The following is a 15,594-nucleotide window of genomic DNA, read 5'->3' as shown; positions in this document are numbered from 1 at the left end:
TTGGGTGAAGTCATTTTATTCAAGGCACGGTCATAGCAATAAATCACGAGAAGGTACAGACCTCTGGCACATTCCTATAGCAGGGCAGCCAAGGGCAATCAGACTAGCAGCCCGAGCTCCTGTGGATGCGGTGCCGCTTGCAGGCACTTGCTTCCACCCGGAGAGAGGCCACCAGCATCCCTCCCACTCCAGCCAGAGCTGCCCCTGGAGCAGGCAGTGAGGGCAGCAGCTGAGCTGTGGGCAGCCCCAGAGGCACCTGGGCAGGGAGCCGCGAGCCCCCCAGGGTGCTTTTTGGGGTTGGGAGGGGGCGGCTGACCTCAAGGCTCCCCTGAGGCAACTGCTCAGTGCCTAGCATGCCGCAGCCATCACCGCAGCATGCAGGAGCGTGGGTGGGATGGGGGCCACGAGGCTGTCAGCTGGCCGAGCTGAGACCCACCAGCCCCACAGTGGTGTCCCAGGGCCCACTTGAGTCCAACAGAGACCCACAGCTCGCTGCTGGGCTGCCTTTTAACCCCCACCCCTGGACCGGCATACTATGCCCCGCCCCAGTGGCACCAGTAATGCTGAGTGGTGCCGTGGCTGAGCGTCTGCCTTCACACAGCAGCACTCCTAACGCCGGCAGCCCTGGTGCCAGCAGAGCTGTGTCATTGTCCCTTCTCTCCCTGCACGGCCCCGGGATGGTGGCTAGAATTGCTCTGAAGCCAGCAGGAAAATCAGCCCTGAGGCCAAAGCGGGGCCGAGCGAGAAGCCAGCATGCCCAGGTGGGCTAGTCTGGTGGGAGAGGGGCCGAGCAGGGCGAGAATCTGCCCCCGTCCCCAGGGGCCTCCACGCCTGCTGCGGATGAGCTGGAAAACCCCAGGGATGCTGCCCGGGCAGAAGCCGGCGCATTTCCGCTGCCCACAGCAGGACTCACACTTGAGAGGCGGTGCAGCTGCTGGGGGAGCATCCCATGGCTACGGCTTGGGGGCGAGGGCAGAATGTGGTGGACCAGGACCCGGCAGCTGGGGTCCTGCCAGGCACGCCCACCCCCACTTCCCGCCCTTTCTGTTGCAACAGGACGGAGCCATGCCGAGTCCCATGGCCAGCCCCAGGGAGAGAGCAAGCACGAGGGGGATGCTACTGGGGGGAGCGGGATGACAAGGAGCTGCCCTCACAGCCATTAAACACATTCGTCCCTTGACCTCCTGCTCCTCCCCGAGGACCCAAGGGCACAGGCATGGTGCAGCGGCAGCGGAGGGATGGGGTGGGAGGGTGGGGAAGAGCTGGGCTTGCGGGCTTGCATTTTGATGCTTGCCTCGGGGCAGGGCCGCTGGTGCTCAGGCAGACTTGGGAGCAGCCCCAGGCACTCACCTCCTCCACCAAAGCACACACGTCTCAGCAGTCCCTGCTTTAATGGGCAAAGCCTTGGGGTGGCAGCAGGGACGGGCAGGAGCTTGCATGGCTGGCACCAGGGGAGGCAGCAGGACGGCCGCCGGGAGCAGTGGGTGGGCAGGGTGGGAAGCAAGGGTTAGGGGTGGCCATCCCCTGCCACTGAGGACCCACGGGACAGCGTGGCAGTGGGCACATTCGTCTGAGCTGTCTGGGCTGCTTCCCCCTCACGGAGGGGCCAGGGCCTCCTTCCTGCCCCCAAAAGCATGGCCTCTCAGAGAGACCCTCTCCCCACACTGCTGCACCCCCTCTTCCCCACAATGGGCTGGAAGAGGCAGGTGGGGACGAGGGGGCACCGGGGCGGGGGGGGCTGAGCCGGTCCAGGCAGCGGGAAGGACCGGCAGAGCCTCCCTCCACCTCCCATGCAATGGGGTCTCCCCTTCACATCAGTCCTGTCATCTTCCCGCCCTGTCAGCAAGGTGGCCCCCACCAGTGCTGGGAAGGCTCCTTCCTGCCCCCTGGCACGTCCTCTGCTCTCGGCATGGCTGGTCCTCGCCCCGGCGGTGGGGATGCTCACTGGTAGCGGGCCTGGCTCTCCATCATGGGGCCGCTCCTGTATTCGCCCTCCACTGTCTCCAGCTCCGTCTCAAAGCTCTGCAGCCCCCCATCCTCCATGTCCTCTGCTGGCTCCAGGTGGTTGCCCATGGTGCCATAGGACTGGTGCGCCGGGGAGGCCGCCGGTGTCAGGCTCAGCTCAGGCTCCTGCAGGACAGTGGCCACAAAGAGCTGCCCCGCGGGGCGGTGGGGGTCAGGGCCCAGGGGAGCGACGGGGGGTGACTGTGGCGGGGCTGGGGAGGGGTACTCACATTGGAGTTGGGGGTGGAGGAAACGCTGCTCCGCTCCACATCGTTGAAGGCGCCCTCAGACTGGTCGGACATCTGGAGAGAGGGAGGCCAGGAGGAAACGACGGTTTAGGGGTCCCCAGCCAAAGCCAGGGGGGCAGCCAGGTGCTGCCTCAGACTCCCACGGCAAACGTACCCCAGAGAGGCAAGGAGGGGATGCAGCGCGGTGAAGGAACAGGATGGGTGGCTGCCTGCACTCACCTGATAGCTGGAGGGTTTCCGCGGCTGCAGCTTCTTCAGGCAGAGGCCAAAGAAGGAGAAGATGATGCAGGAGAGGAGGACCACAAAGGTGAAGAGGGTGACAGGGCGGGTGGGACCTAGAGCACAGAGACACTGGGGCAGCACATGAGCCTCCAAGGACCTGCTGCACGTCTAGCTGAGCCCCAGGCTGGTGCCTGCTTTGGGTCTTACAAGCTCTCAACCCTGTTCCCAAAACACTAGCTGATACCCACCTCATCTGCCAGGTCTCCATCACACCCTTCCCCTTCCCACCCCCCTTCCCACCCTCCATGCCATGCCTAACTCAGGGGTGACACCAGTGGCTCGTCCCCCCAAGCGTCAGATGTGACCCACAGCAGTGGCGGGGGGCAGCCCCAAGCTCTCCCTACCGAGGCGCAGGACAGAGAAGAAGAGCAGCCAGAACATGCAGAGGATGGGGGCCACCACGACCTGGCTGATGGCAGCGACGTGGAGGCGCTGGTTCAGCTTGGTGGGGATGTACACGTAGTAAATGTTGTACCGGTCAACCATGTGCTTGAGCAGCATGTAGAGCAACCCTGGTGGGAGGAGAAGGGCCATTTGGGGGGAGGACAACGGGGACAGCCAGGTTGCAGGGACAGCAGGGCAGGCCCAGGGGACGATGCCCAAGGGTGCCCTCCTGTACCATTGTCCTGGTTTCGGCTGGGATAGAGTTAATTTTCTTCTTAGTAGCTGGTATAGTGCTGTGTTTTGGATTTAGTGTGAGAATACTGTTGATAACACTCTGATGTTTTAGTTGTTGCTAAGTAGCGCTTATCTTAAGCCAAGGACTTTTCAGTTTCCCGTGCTCTGCCAGCAAGCAGGTGAGCAAGAAGCTGGGAGGGAGCATAGCCGGGGCAGCTGACCCAAACTAGCCGAAGGGGTATTCCATACCATGGAACGTCATGCCCAGTATATAAACAGGGGGCAGTTGGCTGGGAGGGGCGGATCGCTGCTGGGGCATCGATCAGCGGGTGGTGAGCAATTGCATTGTGCATCACTTGTCTTTTCTTGGGTGTTCTTTCTTTTCTTGTTATATTCCTTTTCATTACAATTGTTATTATTATATTATTATTATTCTCAGTTAGTAGTGTATTTTATTTTACTTTAGTTACTAAACTGTTCTTATCTCAACCCATGAGTTTTACTCTTTTTTTCCTCCTCGCCACCCCACTGGGAGGGGGGAGGGGGAAGCGGCTACGTGGTGCTTAGTTGCTGGCTGGGGTTAAACCACGACAACCATGTGGGAAGCTTGCGCTCCCACGCTGCTGCTGGTGGCTGGGACAAGCTGTTCTTGGCACAGCCTGGGGCAGCAGGACCATGGGCATGGGATCATACTCACCGAAGGGGACGATGATGGGGCAGGTGATGCTGTAGGTCATGACGACAGAGAAGATGCAGCAGGTCCAGGCATACTCCAGTCCAAACTGGAACTGGTAGGCTTGGCTCTGGGGCACAACCAACAGCGTCATTACTGCCTCTGCCACTGCAAAGGCTGCACTTGCCTTTGCACCCTGGCCCACGCAATTGCCTCCCCCCGTTAGGCCCCACGAGGCCTGAAGAAGTCCCCACAAGCCTCCCCATAGGACCAGGAGAGCCTGAGTTTCCAGCAAGCGTGTCCCTGCTGTGCCGGGGGGGTCGCGTAGGCTCAGAGGTGACCAGAGCCACGTACTCGCTTGACGTGGAGCCGCTCGGGCTCGGACTTGGCGAAGCAGAGGCGGGCAGTGTAGACAAGGAGGCCTGGGATGCGCAGCAGCTCCATAGCTGTCCCGATCAGGCTTGAAGTGACCACGTAGTTGACGAAGAAAGCGCCGTTGTCCGGGAGGAAAACACACCTGCCCCGGGGATGCAGAGGGTAAGAGGATACTCGGGCAGGCGGCCAGCAGAGCCACCGGGGGCTGGCATCAGGTGCTCCTGCTTGCCCAGGAGGTTCGGGAGCTCCCTGCTACTCACTGGAACTTGATATCAGCCTCGTCCAGAAAGTGGATATCGAAGAGCCAGCGGAAAAAAAGGTCCAGGCTGGAGGGGGGAGAAGAGGAGCAGCTCAGAAAGAGGGGGAGCCACAGAGCAATGTGGGGGGCACCCAGTGGGCATGTGCTTTCCCCTGGCCCAGGTGGGCAAGACCGTCTGGACCCTATACCACCAGAGCAGCCCCTTCTGCCACACAGGACCACCATGGCATGGTTGCTTGCCTCCGGACGGTCAGGATTGCTGTAGCTGGGGCATGCAGATACCTGACCTGGTCCTTTCAGGGTCTGCTGAAGGGCTGACCCCAAGCAGGGCACCACCAGCATCCTTGGGTCAACCGTGGCAGCCTGGCAAGCTGCTCCACTCCCCTCCTCCTCTGCAGGGAAGCTTTCTGTCCATGACCATCTGGGAGCAGCTCAGCACAGCTAAAGAGCGAGTGTTTTCCTCCCGAGAGACAGCCATGTTTCAGCGGCGGCGGGCCCTTAGCCCTTTGGGGCTGGCTTGTGGGAGGCGAGGGGCCTGGGTGCCGTCCTAGCTGCCAGGGAGCAGGGAGAGCAGTGTGGCAGGGTGGTCCGTACCTGCTCAGCCCCAGCGAGGGCAGGATGATGACCATGAACACCAGGAAGAAGAAGCACTTGTGCATGGTGAGCTGATTTTCACCCGACCTGCGGAGAGGGGAGGCAAGAGAAGAACATTGCACTTTTCTGATGCAGAGCAGCCAGTGGGGGCAGAGGTTGGGCTGGGTCTCGCTCTTCACCAAGGAGCTACTCCCAGCCCCAGGAAGCCACGTGCATTTGATCTGTGCATCTACTGGGGCCTTGCAAAGCCTCTCCCAGGCCGGGGGGAGTCACCATGAGGAATCTGCTGTAGTGAAAGCTCTTGTCCTCCAGGCCTCTCACCTCCTTCATCCCTGCCCTCTCCTATCGTCTCTGCTGGTGTAGACACCCAACAAGAGGCAGCTGGGTGTCTACAACAGGTTCAGGACCCCCCATTTTCCCCGGGGAGAAGGAAGGGAGGTGGTGACAAAGCTCCTGCAAGGACTCAGCAGACCAGGCATAGGGGTTGGGGCTGGTGGAGGGTCAAGACAGAGAGAGCACATTGCAGGAGCTGGGCAGAGCTTCCTCTGCTAGGAGACTTCGAGGATCTTGAACCCGTACCTCCACCTTGGAGGGCTGGGAGCACGGCTGGGATGTGCCGCCCAAGTCAGGGCCATGGCCCTGCTGCTGCCAGTCCACCATCACACCATCCCTTTCACAAACTTCTTCAGACCCATCTTAAAACCAGCTCCACCTGCCTTTGTCAGCAGCCTGGAAGCATTCAGGGCTATGGTAAGGAAATGGCTCCTTCGGGCATGGACTTGGGGCTCTTTCCATGGAGGGCAACACCCATGGGGCTCTGCGGGGGTCTGCCGCTCCACTGCCTGCCTCCCTGCAGGTCGGGTCCCATGAGTCCTACTGAGGTTCCTCCCATCTACTGTAGCCCTGGGGGGCGTGGGGGCCATTACCTCGTCCAGTGTGACTCGAAGAACGCCGAGTAGTAGACGAGGAAGGGCAGGAAGACTGAGAAGGCCCAGAGCAGCAGCGTGGGGAAGAACTGGGTGATGATGGGGTTCTGCAGGAGGAGAGATGCCAGATGGCCCCTCAGGAGCCTGTTGGAGCTCAGCCATGCTGGAGGCAGCTCCCTGGACCTCCTGGCACAGGATGGCGTGTGTAATTGGTGGGCTGGGGCATCCCCTCCCTAAGCAGGGGTGTTTGTTTCAGGAGATAAGAGCTTGAGGCCAGCCAAAGGCAGCACGGGCACTCTCTGAGCCCCAGTGCCCACGCAACAGCTCACAGGTCAATGAGCAGGAAGGAGATGTGCTGCCGGCAGCTCCTAACATATCCTGGAGCTCTTCCCACCCCTCTCCTCTTGCATCGACACCAACCTGCTCTCCCCCATGGACACTAGCACCAAAGCTCAGGTTTGCACAGGTGCCCCAGGGCTCTGCCACTGGAAACACAACAAGAAGGGGATGGATGGCAAGCAGGGGCATGACGACTCCTTGCCTCTCATCAACGCCCATCCCAGTGATGGTTCATCTTCTTGGGCCAGTGTAGAGCTGGTGCCCTCCCCCTGTCATGGACAAGTCTGGAAATGAAGACCCTTTGGGAAAGCTGGCACAGCGCCCCAGGGACTACCTTGAGGCTCTCCACAGGGTGTGTGACGTTGAACATGTCCATAGTGTTGACGATGATGGCTGGCGTGGTGAGGAAGAAGAGAAGGATGAAGAGGCAGATATTAAGGAGGATGAATCGCACCCACCAGGATGTGCCACGGACCGATAAATTCTCCCTGTGAGAGGAAAGCACGACTCAGACATGGTGTGGAGGAAAAGCCGTGTGTCCTGGGCCTCCCAGCCCGGCTCCTTGAAGCCCTCCCACTACCCGCACCAACCATCCTGGCAGCCATTGCTCTGAGCTCACCCTCTCCCCCTCGCTGTGCTGCTGTGCTGACACCTGCAGAGCCCCCAGGACCAGAGAATGGCCACAGGGGCAGTCCGTACCACCAGGAGGCTTTGGAGTCAGGCTGGAGAAATCGGAGCCTGGCAATCACCCCAACCTTTGCCTGGCCAAGCCCTGCCACCCATGAGGTGAACACCCCAGTCACCCCTGCTGACTTCTGCTATGGCCACAGGAGGGATTGTCAGCCCCTGCCACCCTGGGAAAGTGCCCTATAGCTATGGGCATGGGCTCCCTACAGGTGCAGGCACGGGTTCCCCAGGTGGCTCGCCCCCCCTTCCTCCCTCCCTCCCGCCATGGGGGTTCACCAGATGATATCGCTGGGTGCAGGGGCATAGCGAACACCCCAGTGGTGTGACTTGACCACAGTGGTGACAGAGGACTGCTGGGGGTGCTTGCGGCAGCGGATGTGGCTGTAGTCCTTCAAAATCCTGCAGGAGGAGGGAGCCAGGGGTCAGGTCCAGACCAAGGGCTCAGGACCACCCCCACAATTCTTGTGAGACCCTTCCCGCAGCCCCAACAGAGCGGCCATCTCCGCAGATGGCAGAGGCACAGAGGAGACAGACCCATCGCCTGGCTTTGGCTGGAGAAGCTGGTGAGGTGCCCCAGTTCCCCAGCACCTGTGGCCACCAGGCTGGGGGACGTCCTCATGCCCTTTGCACGAGGGGCACTCACACAGCCGTCATCCGCTCGTCCTGGAAGGTCACGAAGGCCATGTCAAGCCGCTTGAGTGTGATGCGGTTGCGCTCAGCATTGAACTCATCCGTGAGCTTCTCCTCTAGCTCCCCATAGTACTGCTCGGCGTCCACCTGCGGGAGCAGCCAGGGCTCTGCCACACTCACTGGGCTGGGGCACCGGCAAGCTGCCATGCTCTGCCTTGCCCATGGTGGGGATGTGCTGCCTGCAGCCCTGCCCGCACCCTCCTACCTGCTCAAAGCCACAGAAGCGGCAGCAGAAGATGCGGGCACAGGGGTGGGTTTTGATCATGATCTTCCCCTCTTTCTGTGCCTTGGTGGTGAAGTAAAGCCGCCCTTTCATTGCCTTGCGCCTGCCGGGAAGCCGATAGGGGTGAGGGTCATTCAGGGAGTGGCAGACAGACAGACAGACAGACTGGGTCCCTCGACATGGTGGGCAGGAGCGGTACACACATCCGCAGAGGCAACAGGGACCTGCATGCACTCACCTCTCCGCATCCAGCTTCATCAGCTTGCGCACGTCAAAGCAGAACTGGACGTTGGTGACGGTGCAGCTGGGATAAGCCTCGCTGCGGGCACAGGGACACGGTGGCACCAGGAGCCGGGGATGGGGACAGCCCCTGCCACCTGCCTGCCAGCTGCCTGGCGAGGCTGCGGCATGCTGCTACTCACTGGAAATGCTTGATGATAAGGGAAGGGTCTGTGATCTCCTTGGGGATGTGGGTAACCATCAGTGTCCGGGCAACCTGGGGGAGAAGAAGGGGCAGAGGGGGGTGGGTGGGCAGGAGCTCTGCAGGACGTCCCGCTGCCACCCTGCTCGCTCAGCCGCTGGGAAGGCAGAAGCGAGACAGGGCACCAACTGCCACCCCGGAGGCTGGTCAGCACAGATCTCCTCAATGCCCACTCCCAGACCCCAGGGGCATAGCCGGACGCTGCCACCTCCCAGACAGACAGACACAGCAGAGCTTCAATCTCAAGAGACAAGGCAGCGAGAGATTTGCCTCTGGGCTGCCAGGCTTTCTCCAGAAGCTGGAGAAAGCCAGCCATATCTTCACCCTGCCTGCCCAGTCCCAGGCCATTTCTAAATCTCTTCCTACCTACTGGGACCATCCTTTCCACAAAGCACAAAGTTGTCCATTAGCACTGAACAAGGCAGGGCTGGAGGAGGGGTCGTTGCTCACCTTCTCGTTCTCTCTGTATTCAAGGTGGACAGAGTGGTGAGCCATGCAGAGGATGGTGAGGATGAAATAGATGAGGGCGAAGATGCTGTGAAGCCACAGGAGACGATCCCTGGAGGAGGGGAAGAAGGGATCAGTGAGCACTGCGGCAGGCACATGGCATGCGGATCAGCCTGGCGCTCAGTGTCTCACCCGTGGCCACCCTTGCCACCCAGCAGGACCTCCCCAAGCCGGCTGCCAGACTCCCACCCCAGGGATGAGAGGGGCAGTGTCCAGGGTGTTGGCTGAGATACTACAGAAATGAGGCCACCCAGCACCCCCAAGAGCACTTCTGCTGGCAGCGGGGTACAGCGAGCAGTGCCAGTATGGTGGCTGCCCTGATTGTGCTCATGCGTGATGCAGACAGACATGGGGGCTACCGTGAGCAGCGTGCTGTTCACATGGACCTGTCCCTGTCCCTGGCATGGGGGTGCCCACCACACAGTGCCCACCACAGCAGCAGCACCCGCAGCCCCCCGGGACGCAGGAGCCACGTACTGCGTTGGGATGTTGGCGATGGTTGTCCGGCCGAAGTGGGTGGGATTGTGTCCTGCAGGGGAAGAGGAGAAGCGGCAGGTTAAGGGAACCCAGTGCAGTGTGCATGTCCGTGCTCACAGGGCTAGTGGGGTCTTTGCTCCCTCCTTTTCCATCTCCCAGGTCCCCACCAAGCGCCCTCTGCCCTGAAGCTCCCTGCCTCTTGCATTCCTCTGTCCCACAGCTGATGGTGGGTTCCTGCTCACATGGGGGCTCCTGATGGAGGGGTTGTTCTGCCCTCTGTCCCGGTGGCACGGTGCTCACCCTGAGGCTGGGGAAGCTTGCACCACACTCCTGAGCCATCCCGCGACTGGGGAAGCACCTACCCAGGAGGTCCCCCGAGAAGTTGACGGGCAGGATGACAGCCACGGACAGCACGCAGACCAGCATCAGCAGGACCAGGAGGTGCCGCTGGAAGGAGAGGTAGGTGGTGGCGTCGATCCCACACTTGCTCTGAATCTCCTCGTCCCTGGGGAAGAGGCGGGTGGGGGTGAGCACTGGTGGTGCCTCCCCACCACCTCCCACCCTGGGGACACTGGCTGCTCCGGCCTCACACAACCCACACCAACTCATGGCATCTTGCCTGTAGCACATGGGATTTGGGCACAGAGGGAATGAGGGACACAAGCAGCCCTCAGGCTGCCATCCCATTACAGGACTGGCTCCTACCAGAAGAGGTTGAAGCCCTTTTCTTTGGGACAGGATCTAGGGGCCAGGAGGAAACACACAGGTGAGCCCTCTGCTCTCTCTCTGGGGGGGATGTTTTAAAGGAGCTCTCCTCTGCTGCTGATCCCAGCAGCTCTGGGTGATGGGCCACCACCTGTGGGCACTGGCTCCCCAGGGGTGGGCAGTGGTGGGACACGGCCGTGATGCCGAGGACACACACTTACTTCATCTGGTAGATAGAAATGAGCCAGGAGCAGAATCCCTGGAAGGGAAAAGAGTCGGGATGAGCCAGGGGCAACCACCCCCACCTCCCCAGCAAGGAGCCGGGGCACGACACATGCTGGGGACACATGTGCAGGCAGTCCAGTGCCTGGGGCTGGGGGGCTGAGGAAATGGAGGCAGCGCCCAAGGCAGCCCGGCAATGCTCAGCCCAGTGGCTTGTCTGCAGCGGTGGCAAAGGCAGCTGCCTTGAGAGGAGCAGAAAACATGGAGCATCTCTGTAACACAGGCTCCTGGCTTCCAGCAACTCCCTCCTCTGCCACTTGCCTGACAGTCCCTAACATGCAACGTGCTTTTTTGACCACTACCGAGCGCTGAGCCAGCACTGCCATAGAGTGATACAGGACAACGTAAGGTCTTGTGTAATAGCTCACTCCCTGTCACTGCATATGTAATATTAGGGTTTTTCTCCCCTACACATTATTTTATGTTTTACTGACACCAGAGTTCATGAAAGTTCAAGGTCCCTCTGCAGTCCTCCCAGTCAAGGCTGTACCGAACAACACTCAGCCATCTGGCCCCTCCTCTTCACCCCTTTCCGGAGGGTTTATGCTGACCTTGGATGGGAGGGACCCCAGGCAGCCCCCTGTGGGATTCCCTTACCCTGCCCCGTGAGAGCTGGCAGTTTCTTCCTCCTGTCCATCCCCCAGCTTTACCCATGCCGGGACCTTCCCTCCTATCCCACAGCTCAGCTTTGTCTGATCGACTGCAGCGTGAGGCTTTGGAGGTGCAGGCAGCCCTGCATCCCCAACAGCTCCGCGGGGGCTGGGCACCCCCTTAGCACAGCCCCACTCCGGGGCTCTGCTCTGGAGAACCATGTCTAGGAGGTTGTCCGTGCAGACCCCAGGCTCCCTGGGCTGTAATTTCTTGGGTTTTCCAGAAACCCTCCTGAAAAAACAGCATTTATCAGCTGATTCCCAACTCTCTAGGATCCCCACATGCAGGAGAGAGGTTGCATACTGCAGTCAATAGCTTGGCTATTCGTCTCAGGGTGTGAGAAGTCCTGTGCCTGCTCCTGGGAATTTGTGATGGAAACGGGAATTTGTCAGGCTGCTTTACTGCAACCTCATCCTCCAGCCCCGCTGCTGGAGGGATGCTCTGGTGCTTCCTCACAGAGAAGGGCTCCTGGGCAGCAATTTGGTCAAGCTCCTCCTGACTGGATACAGGCACCAAAACTTTATTTAGCTCTCCTGCCAAATTCTCGCCTTCTCCAGCAAGCGTTTTCTATCTTCAGCATCTATCAGCCCTACAAACCCTCTGGCAGGTTTCCTGTTCCTCACGTGTGAAGAAAAATCCAGTACTTGCTTTTATGCTCTCTACAAATTTCTCCTCAAAACCACTCTTCTCCCCTGCTTAGTGTATTTTACATCTAACCTGGCAGAGCTTAGATTTTCCTTATTTGGGAACAGCTTGGCTTTTAAAAGGATGTCTTCTTACTTCTAATAATCTCCCTTAATCTCCTCTTTAGCTGTGCTGGCTTTCCCTGTGGTCTTTCTCACTTTTTTTTTTATGAGCAATATACATTTGCCCAGAGCATCCAGTATCGAGCCTTTAAACAGGCCTCCTGCCACCTGCAAGGATTTTGCTTCTTTACCTTTCCTGCCTAGTTTTTTTTAAGAAGTTATGTCATTTTTTCATAATCACACTAGTGACTGATTTTTGAGCTTTTGCTGCCAAAAAAGAGAAAGAAACAGACAGCAAAACGTGTCCATCTGTGCTTGTTTCCAGCAAAGCCTGGTTTGTGCCTGGTGTGGTAGAGAGAAACAAAAGATGACTTTAAAGCCCCTGCAGCCCACCATGCCAGCAGAGGTGGAGGTGTGATGCAGGGGACTCTGTCCTGCTGGGACCAGAAAGGTCCCTGCAGGTGCACAGCGAGGCTCTGGCCATGCATCCGACTAGGTCCCCGCAGCTGGCAGGGATGGCCATGCAGCCAGGAGATGCTTGCCCTGACGGGAGCATCCCCTCTGAGCTGCTGTTCAAGGTAGACATCTCAAAACAAGCCAGGACAAAGAAACCCTCCAGCTTTCCCAGAAATACCCCACTGCTAAAGGGTGTTAAGCAGGAAACCCTGCGCTGGAGGGTTTAATTTCTCCCAGTTAACTTCTGACCTGGGTTTCTGGTGAAGAGCAGGGCAGGCTGGGCCAGGATGAGCCCAGCCTGGGCTCCTCCTGCCACGGCCACCGGCACTCACCACGTCCTTGTTGTCGACGTCCAGGGGGCTGCTCTCTGACGGGGACTTCTCCTTCTCACTCTGCTCTCCGTAGAAAAGCGATGTCAAACTTCGCAGTGAGGGGAGGAGCGGAGGGGTGAGGCAGGAGAGAAGCAGCAGATGGGAGAGGATGAGCACCCTTGGAGAAGCTTCTCCTAGGAGAGCAGCCCAGGAAATGCCTACCCCCTCCCTGCATCCTGCACTGGGGCTGGACCAGCGACTACCACTGGGCTCAGGGCAGGGCCTGCATCTTGCTGCCTCCGTGTCGACAAGTCCCCACAGCTTCTTTGTGGCCCTGGCCCACACTGGGGTGGCTCATGGAGAATTGGCCTTAGCTCCAGGACAAGGGACTGCTGAACCAGATTTTTTGTATTCCACTGGTTTCAGCCCTCTCAAATGGTATTACAGTAAAAAGGAATGTAATCAGAGCTTGCATTTTAAGTCTTGATTGCCCCTTTGATCTCCCTGGTGAAGGAAAACATCGCCTGTCCATTGCCAGACTCAGCTCCAGAACCTGAGGCCAAGAGGAGCTGGAGAATGGAGAAGGCAGGAGAGGGCCTTTTACAGAGTTTGCTGTGTGGGCTGCCCAGCCTTGCAGAGACCCCTCCTATGTGCACCCACCTGCGCAAAGAAAGATGCTTTGCTGCCTGGGGCGAGCCGTGCTCTAGCAGGCAGGCAGCTGCAGGCAGCACAGCCCGCCTGCAAATCTGGTCTGGGCTCTGCTTTCACCAGGACACCGGTATTTTCTGTGGGATTCTGCACCTAGCCCGAAGGATGGGCCAGGCAAGCCACCTTGGTGTCATGAGGAACAGTGTTACTGCTGTGTGTCTCCCTCTGCCTCCTCTGCCAGCCAGCCCTGCTCATCCTGGGAGAGCAGTGGGGCAGAGGCAGCGGCTCAGTTCCCACTTGAAAGCAGCTCTTGGGCCTCTATCCTTCACAGGACAGTGCCCTCCCTGGCACTGAGCGCACCGTCACCAGACGCTGCCTGCAAGAGGGAATCAAAGCTGGCCCAGTCTTTCCCTCTCCCTGCAGCAGACAGTGCCTGTGCCTCCATGGGCAAGGGCAGCCAGGCCACTCCCAGTGGGAAGGAGGGACAGGAACACCTGCTGAGCTTCTCTGTGGGCCACCCCACAGTGCCAGCCCTCCTGCCAGCCCTCTTGGAGAGGCTGGAGCCATCACCCGCAGTGGCCTCGCATCCTCCTCACCTATCATTGTCCATCAGCAGCGCCAGGCGCCCATAGTCCCAAGCTGCTTTACGAAGGCAGGAGAAGACAAGGAGGAGAAGCTGGAAGAAGAGGGAAGAGGAGAGGTGAAGGATTTTCCCACAGGGTCTCGCCCCGTAGGGTCTCCTCACATCCCTCCTTTCTGTTTTCTCACTCATGAGCCCAAGCTTGTGCAAAACTCTTGCCTCAAGCCAAACTGCTCCTGCTCCGTGACCTCACCACTGCTGCGCAAGTGCCACCTGTTGCCCACCATGATGTGGGCAAAGCTCTTGGTCCCCTGCGCTCACCCTCGTTCCCCCAATCAGCCAGGTGCACCAGCGCGCAGGCTGCACCCGTGTATGGCTGTCAGCGCACCCATAACGCACCCACCCACCCGTGCTCACAGCCAGTCTCTGACACCATAGCCGGGGGCTGCGGTGCCCGTAGACATGGCACCCTCCTGGCCGGCTCACCAGCCAGAGGATGAAGTTGATGGCAAGCACGGTGGGCACACCGCCGAACGGCAGCCCTTCCAGGACGGTGCTGCGGGAGCGGGCGCTGAAGCATTGCTCCTCTGTGCTGTTCACCAGGGCGTCGAGGAAGCTGAGCACGTCCAGCGAGGTGGGGCCGGCACCGTCAGGCGCCGGCTCCACTGAGTACACGCTCTCCATCGGTGCCGTCGTGGGGCCTCACCCTGCAACACAGGGGCAGGGGTGAGGATAAAGAAGCCTTTGCCTGAAAAGGGGCCGTGGCTCTTCCAGGTCCTCCAGCAAGGTCTGAGGAGCTCACTAAGGGCAGAGAGGGGAGAGGACTGCCTGGTGACCTTGGAGCTTCCCCAGTCCCAGTCTCTCCCAGTGAAGGGCTGTGGGACACAGGGCAGGGGGTGTTGCTGAAGAAATCTCACAGCTACCTCATACCCTTTTCCCACCCCATTAAACCCAATGCTATTTGGTTGTCTCCGTCATACCTGAGACACGTCTCTCACCACCTCTGCCCCTCAGTCCTGGAAGGTGGGTTGAGTCATGGCCACCCTGGTGCGGTCAGCAGGCAGGAATGAGGAGCCGAAACATTTGCTTGAGTTTCTGAGAATAAGAGAAATGATGATGTTAACAACTGGGCTGCTAGGGCTGTGCTTGCTTTGCTACCCACAGCCACATATCTACTGCATGTGGAACATCCCTAAGACCTCCCTTCTCCTCCACCATCACGATTTGTGTGACTCAGGAGTCGCGGGACCTCCCTTCTGCCCTTCCACCAGAGCAGAATTGCTCCTTCCAAGATATCTTGATGTCTTCAGAAGAATCAGCTTCTCAAAACCCTAAATGCCAGGCTTCCCCCCACTTCCCCAGGAGCTGATACCACAGGCTACAGTCCTCACTGGTAAGAAACACTTAAAGGCCATTAATGGCCAAGACTGTGGCTTGTTTCCAAAACCTTTCCTACTGCCGTGCTTTAGGTAGGAGAGGATCTTCTCCAAACCTGCAGAGCCTGGGACCCCTGGGAACAAGCACCCTACAGCAGCCACCATGGCTGTTACTCATGGTGATGCCACAGACCTGCATGCCAAGACGGTGCTGAAGGGCTGCTGCACTCACCAGAAGGACAGGAGGAGAGGGAACCAGCACAGCAAACGCTAACAAACACAGGGTGAGGACAACAGGGGCAGAGTCTCTTCTCCTTGTGTGCCTGCCATGTCTCCATGCCTTGGAGCCCCCACCAGCACCTTTAGCCAGCTGCTCCTGGTGTTTGGAGAGCTGTGTGGCCTTCAGAGGAGGACAGGAATGACTGTAGTGAGACCAACCACATCGTCAGGGTGAGA

At 59.3% G+C, this 15,594-nt stretch overlaps 1 protein-coding gene across 1 annotated transcript in view; it reads right to left on the bottom strand.

Annotated features, from left to right (window-relative positions):
- TMEM63C (transmembrane protein 63C) overlaps positions 1-15,594 on the bottom strand; it is a 35,361-nt gene continuing 19,767 nt past the window's right edge. The window contains exons 2-24 of the mRNA XM_050898011.1: positions 14,743-14,857; positions 14,249-14,469; positions 13,779-13,858; positions 12,556-12,643; positions 10,310-10,347; positions 9,746-9,888; positions 9,384-9,435; positions 8,850-8,958; positions 8,341-8,414; positions 8,157-8,237; positions 7,901-8,021; positions 7,649-7,782; positions 7,282-7,404; positions 6,653-6,806; positions 5,980-6,086; positions 5,054-5,140; positions 4,461-4,526; positions 4,180-4,342; positions 3,850-3,955; positions 2,879-3,046; positions 2,472-2,587; positions 2,235-2,306; positions 1-2,154 (exon numbers count right to left, since the gene is read on the bottom strand). Of these exons, the coding sequence (XP_050753968.1) occupies positions 1,942-2,154; positions 2,235-2,306; positions 2,472-2,587; positions 2,879-3,046; positions 3,850-3,955; positions 4,180-4,342; positions 4,461-4,526; positions 5,054-5,140; positions 5,980-6,086; positions 6,653-6,806; positions 7,282-7,404; positions 7,649-7,782; positions 7,901-8,021; positions 8,157-8,237; positions 8,341-8,414; positions 8,850-8,958; positions 9,384-9,435; positions 9,746-9,888; positions 10,310-10,347; positions 12,556-12,643; positions 13,779-13,858; positions 14,249-14,446 (2,493 nt within the window). The 5' untranslated portion in view covers positions 14,447-14,469; positions 14,743-14,857 and the 3' untranslated portion in view covers positions 1-1,941. The remainder of the gene's footprint in view (positions 2,155-2,234; positions 2,307-2,471; positions 2,588-2,878; positions 3,047-3,849; positions 3,956-4,179; positions 4,343-4,460; positions 4,527-5,053; positions 5,141-5,979; positions 6,087-6,652; positions 6,807-7,281; positions 7,405-7,648; positions 7,783-7,900; positions 8,022-8,156; positions 8,238-8,340; positions 8,415-8,849; positions 8,959-9,383; positions 9,436-9,745; positions 9,889-10,309; positions 10,348-12,555; positions 12,644-13,778; positions 13,859-14,248; positions 14,470-14,742; positions 14,858-15,594) is intronic.

Source organism: Gymnogyps californianus, chromosome 5, assembly GCF_018139145.2.
Source record: "Gymnogyps californianus isolate 813 chromosome 5, ASM1813914v2, whole genome shotgun sequence".
Taxonomy (NCBI): domain Eukaryota; kingdom Metazoa; phylum Chordata; class Aves; order Accipitriformes; family Cathartidae; genus Gymnogyps; species Gymnogyps californianus.
This window is presented reverse-complemented; position numbering and strand designations above follow the sequence as displayed.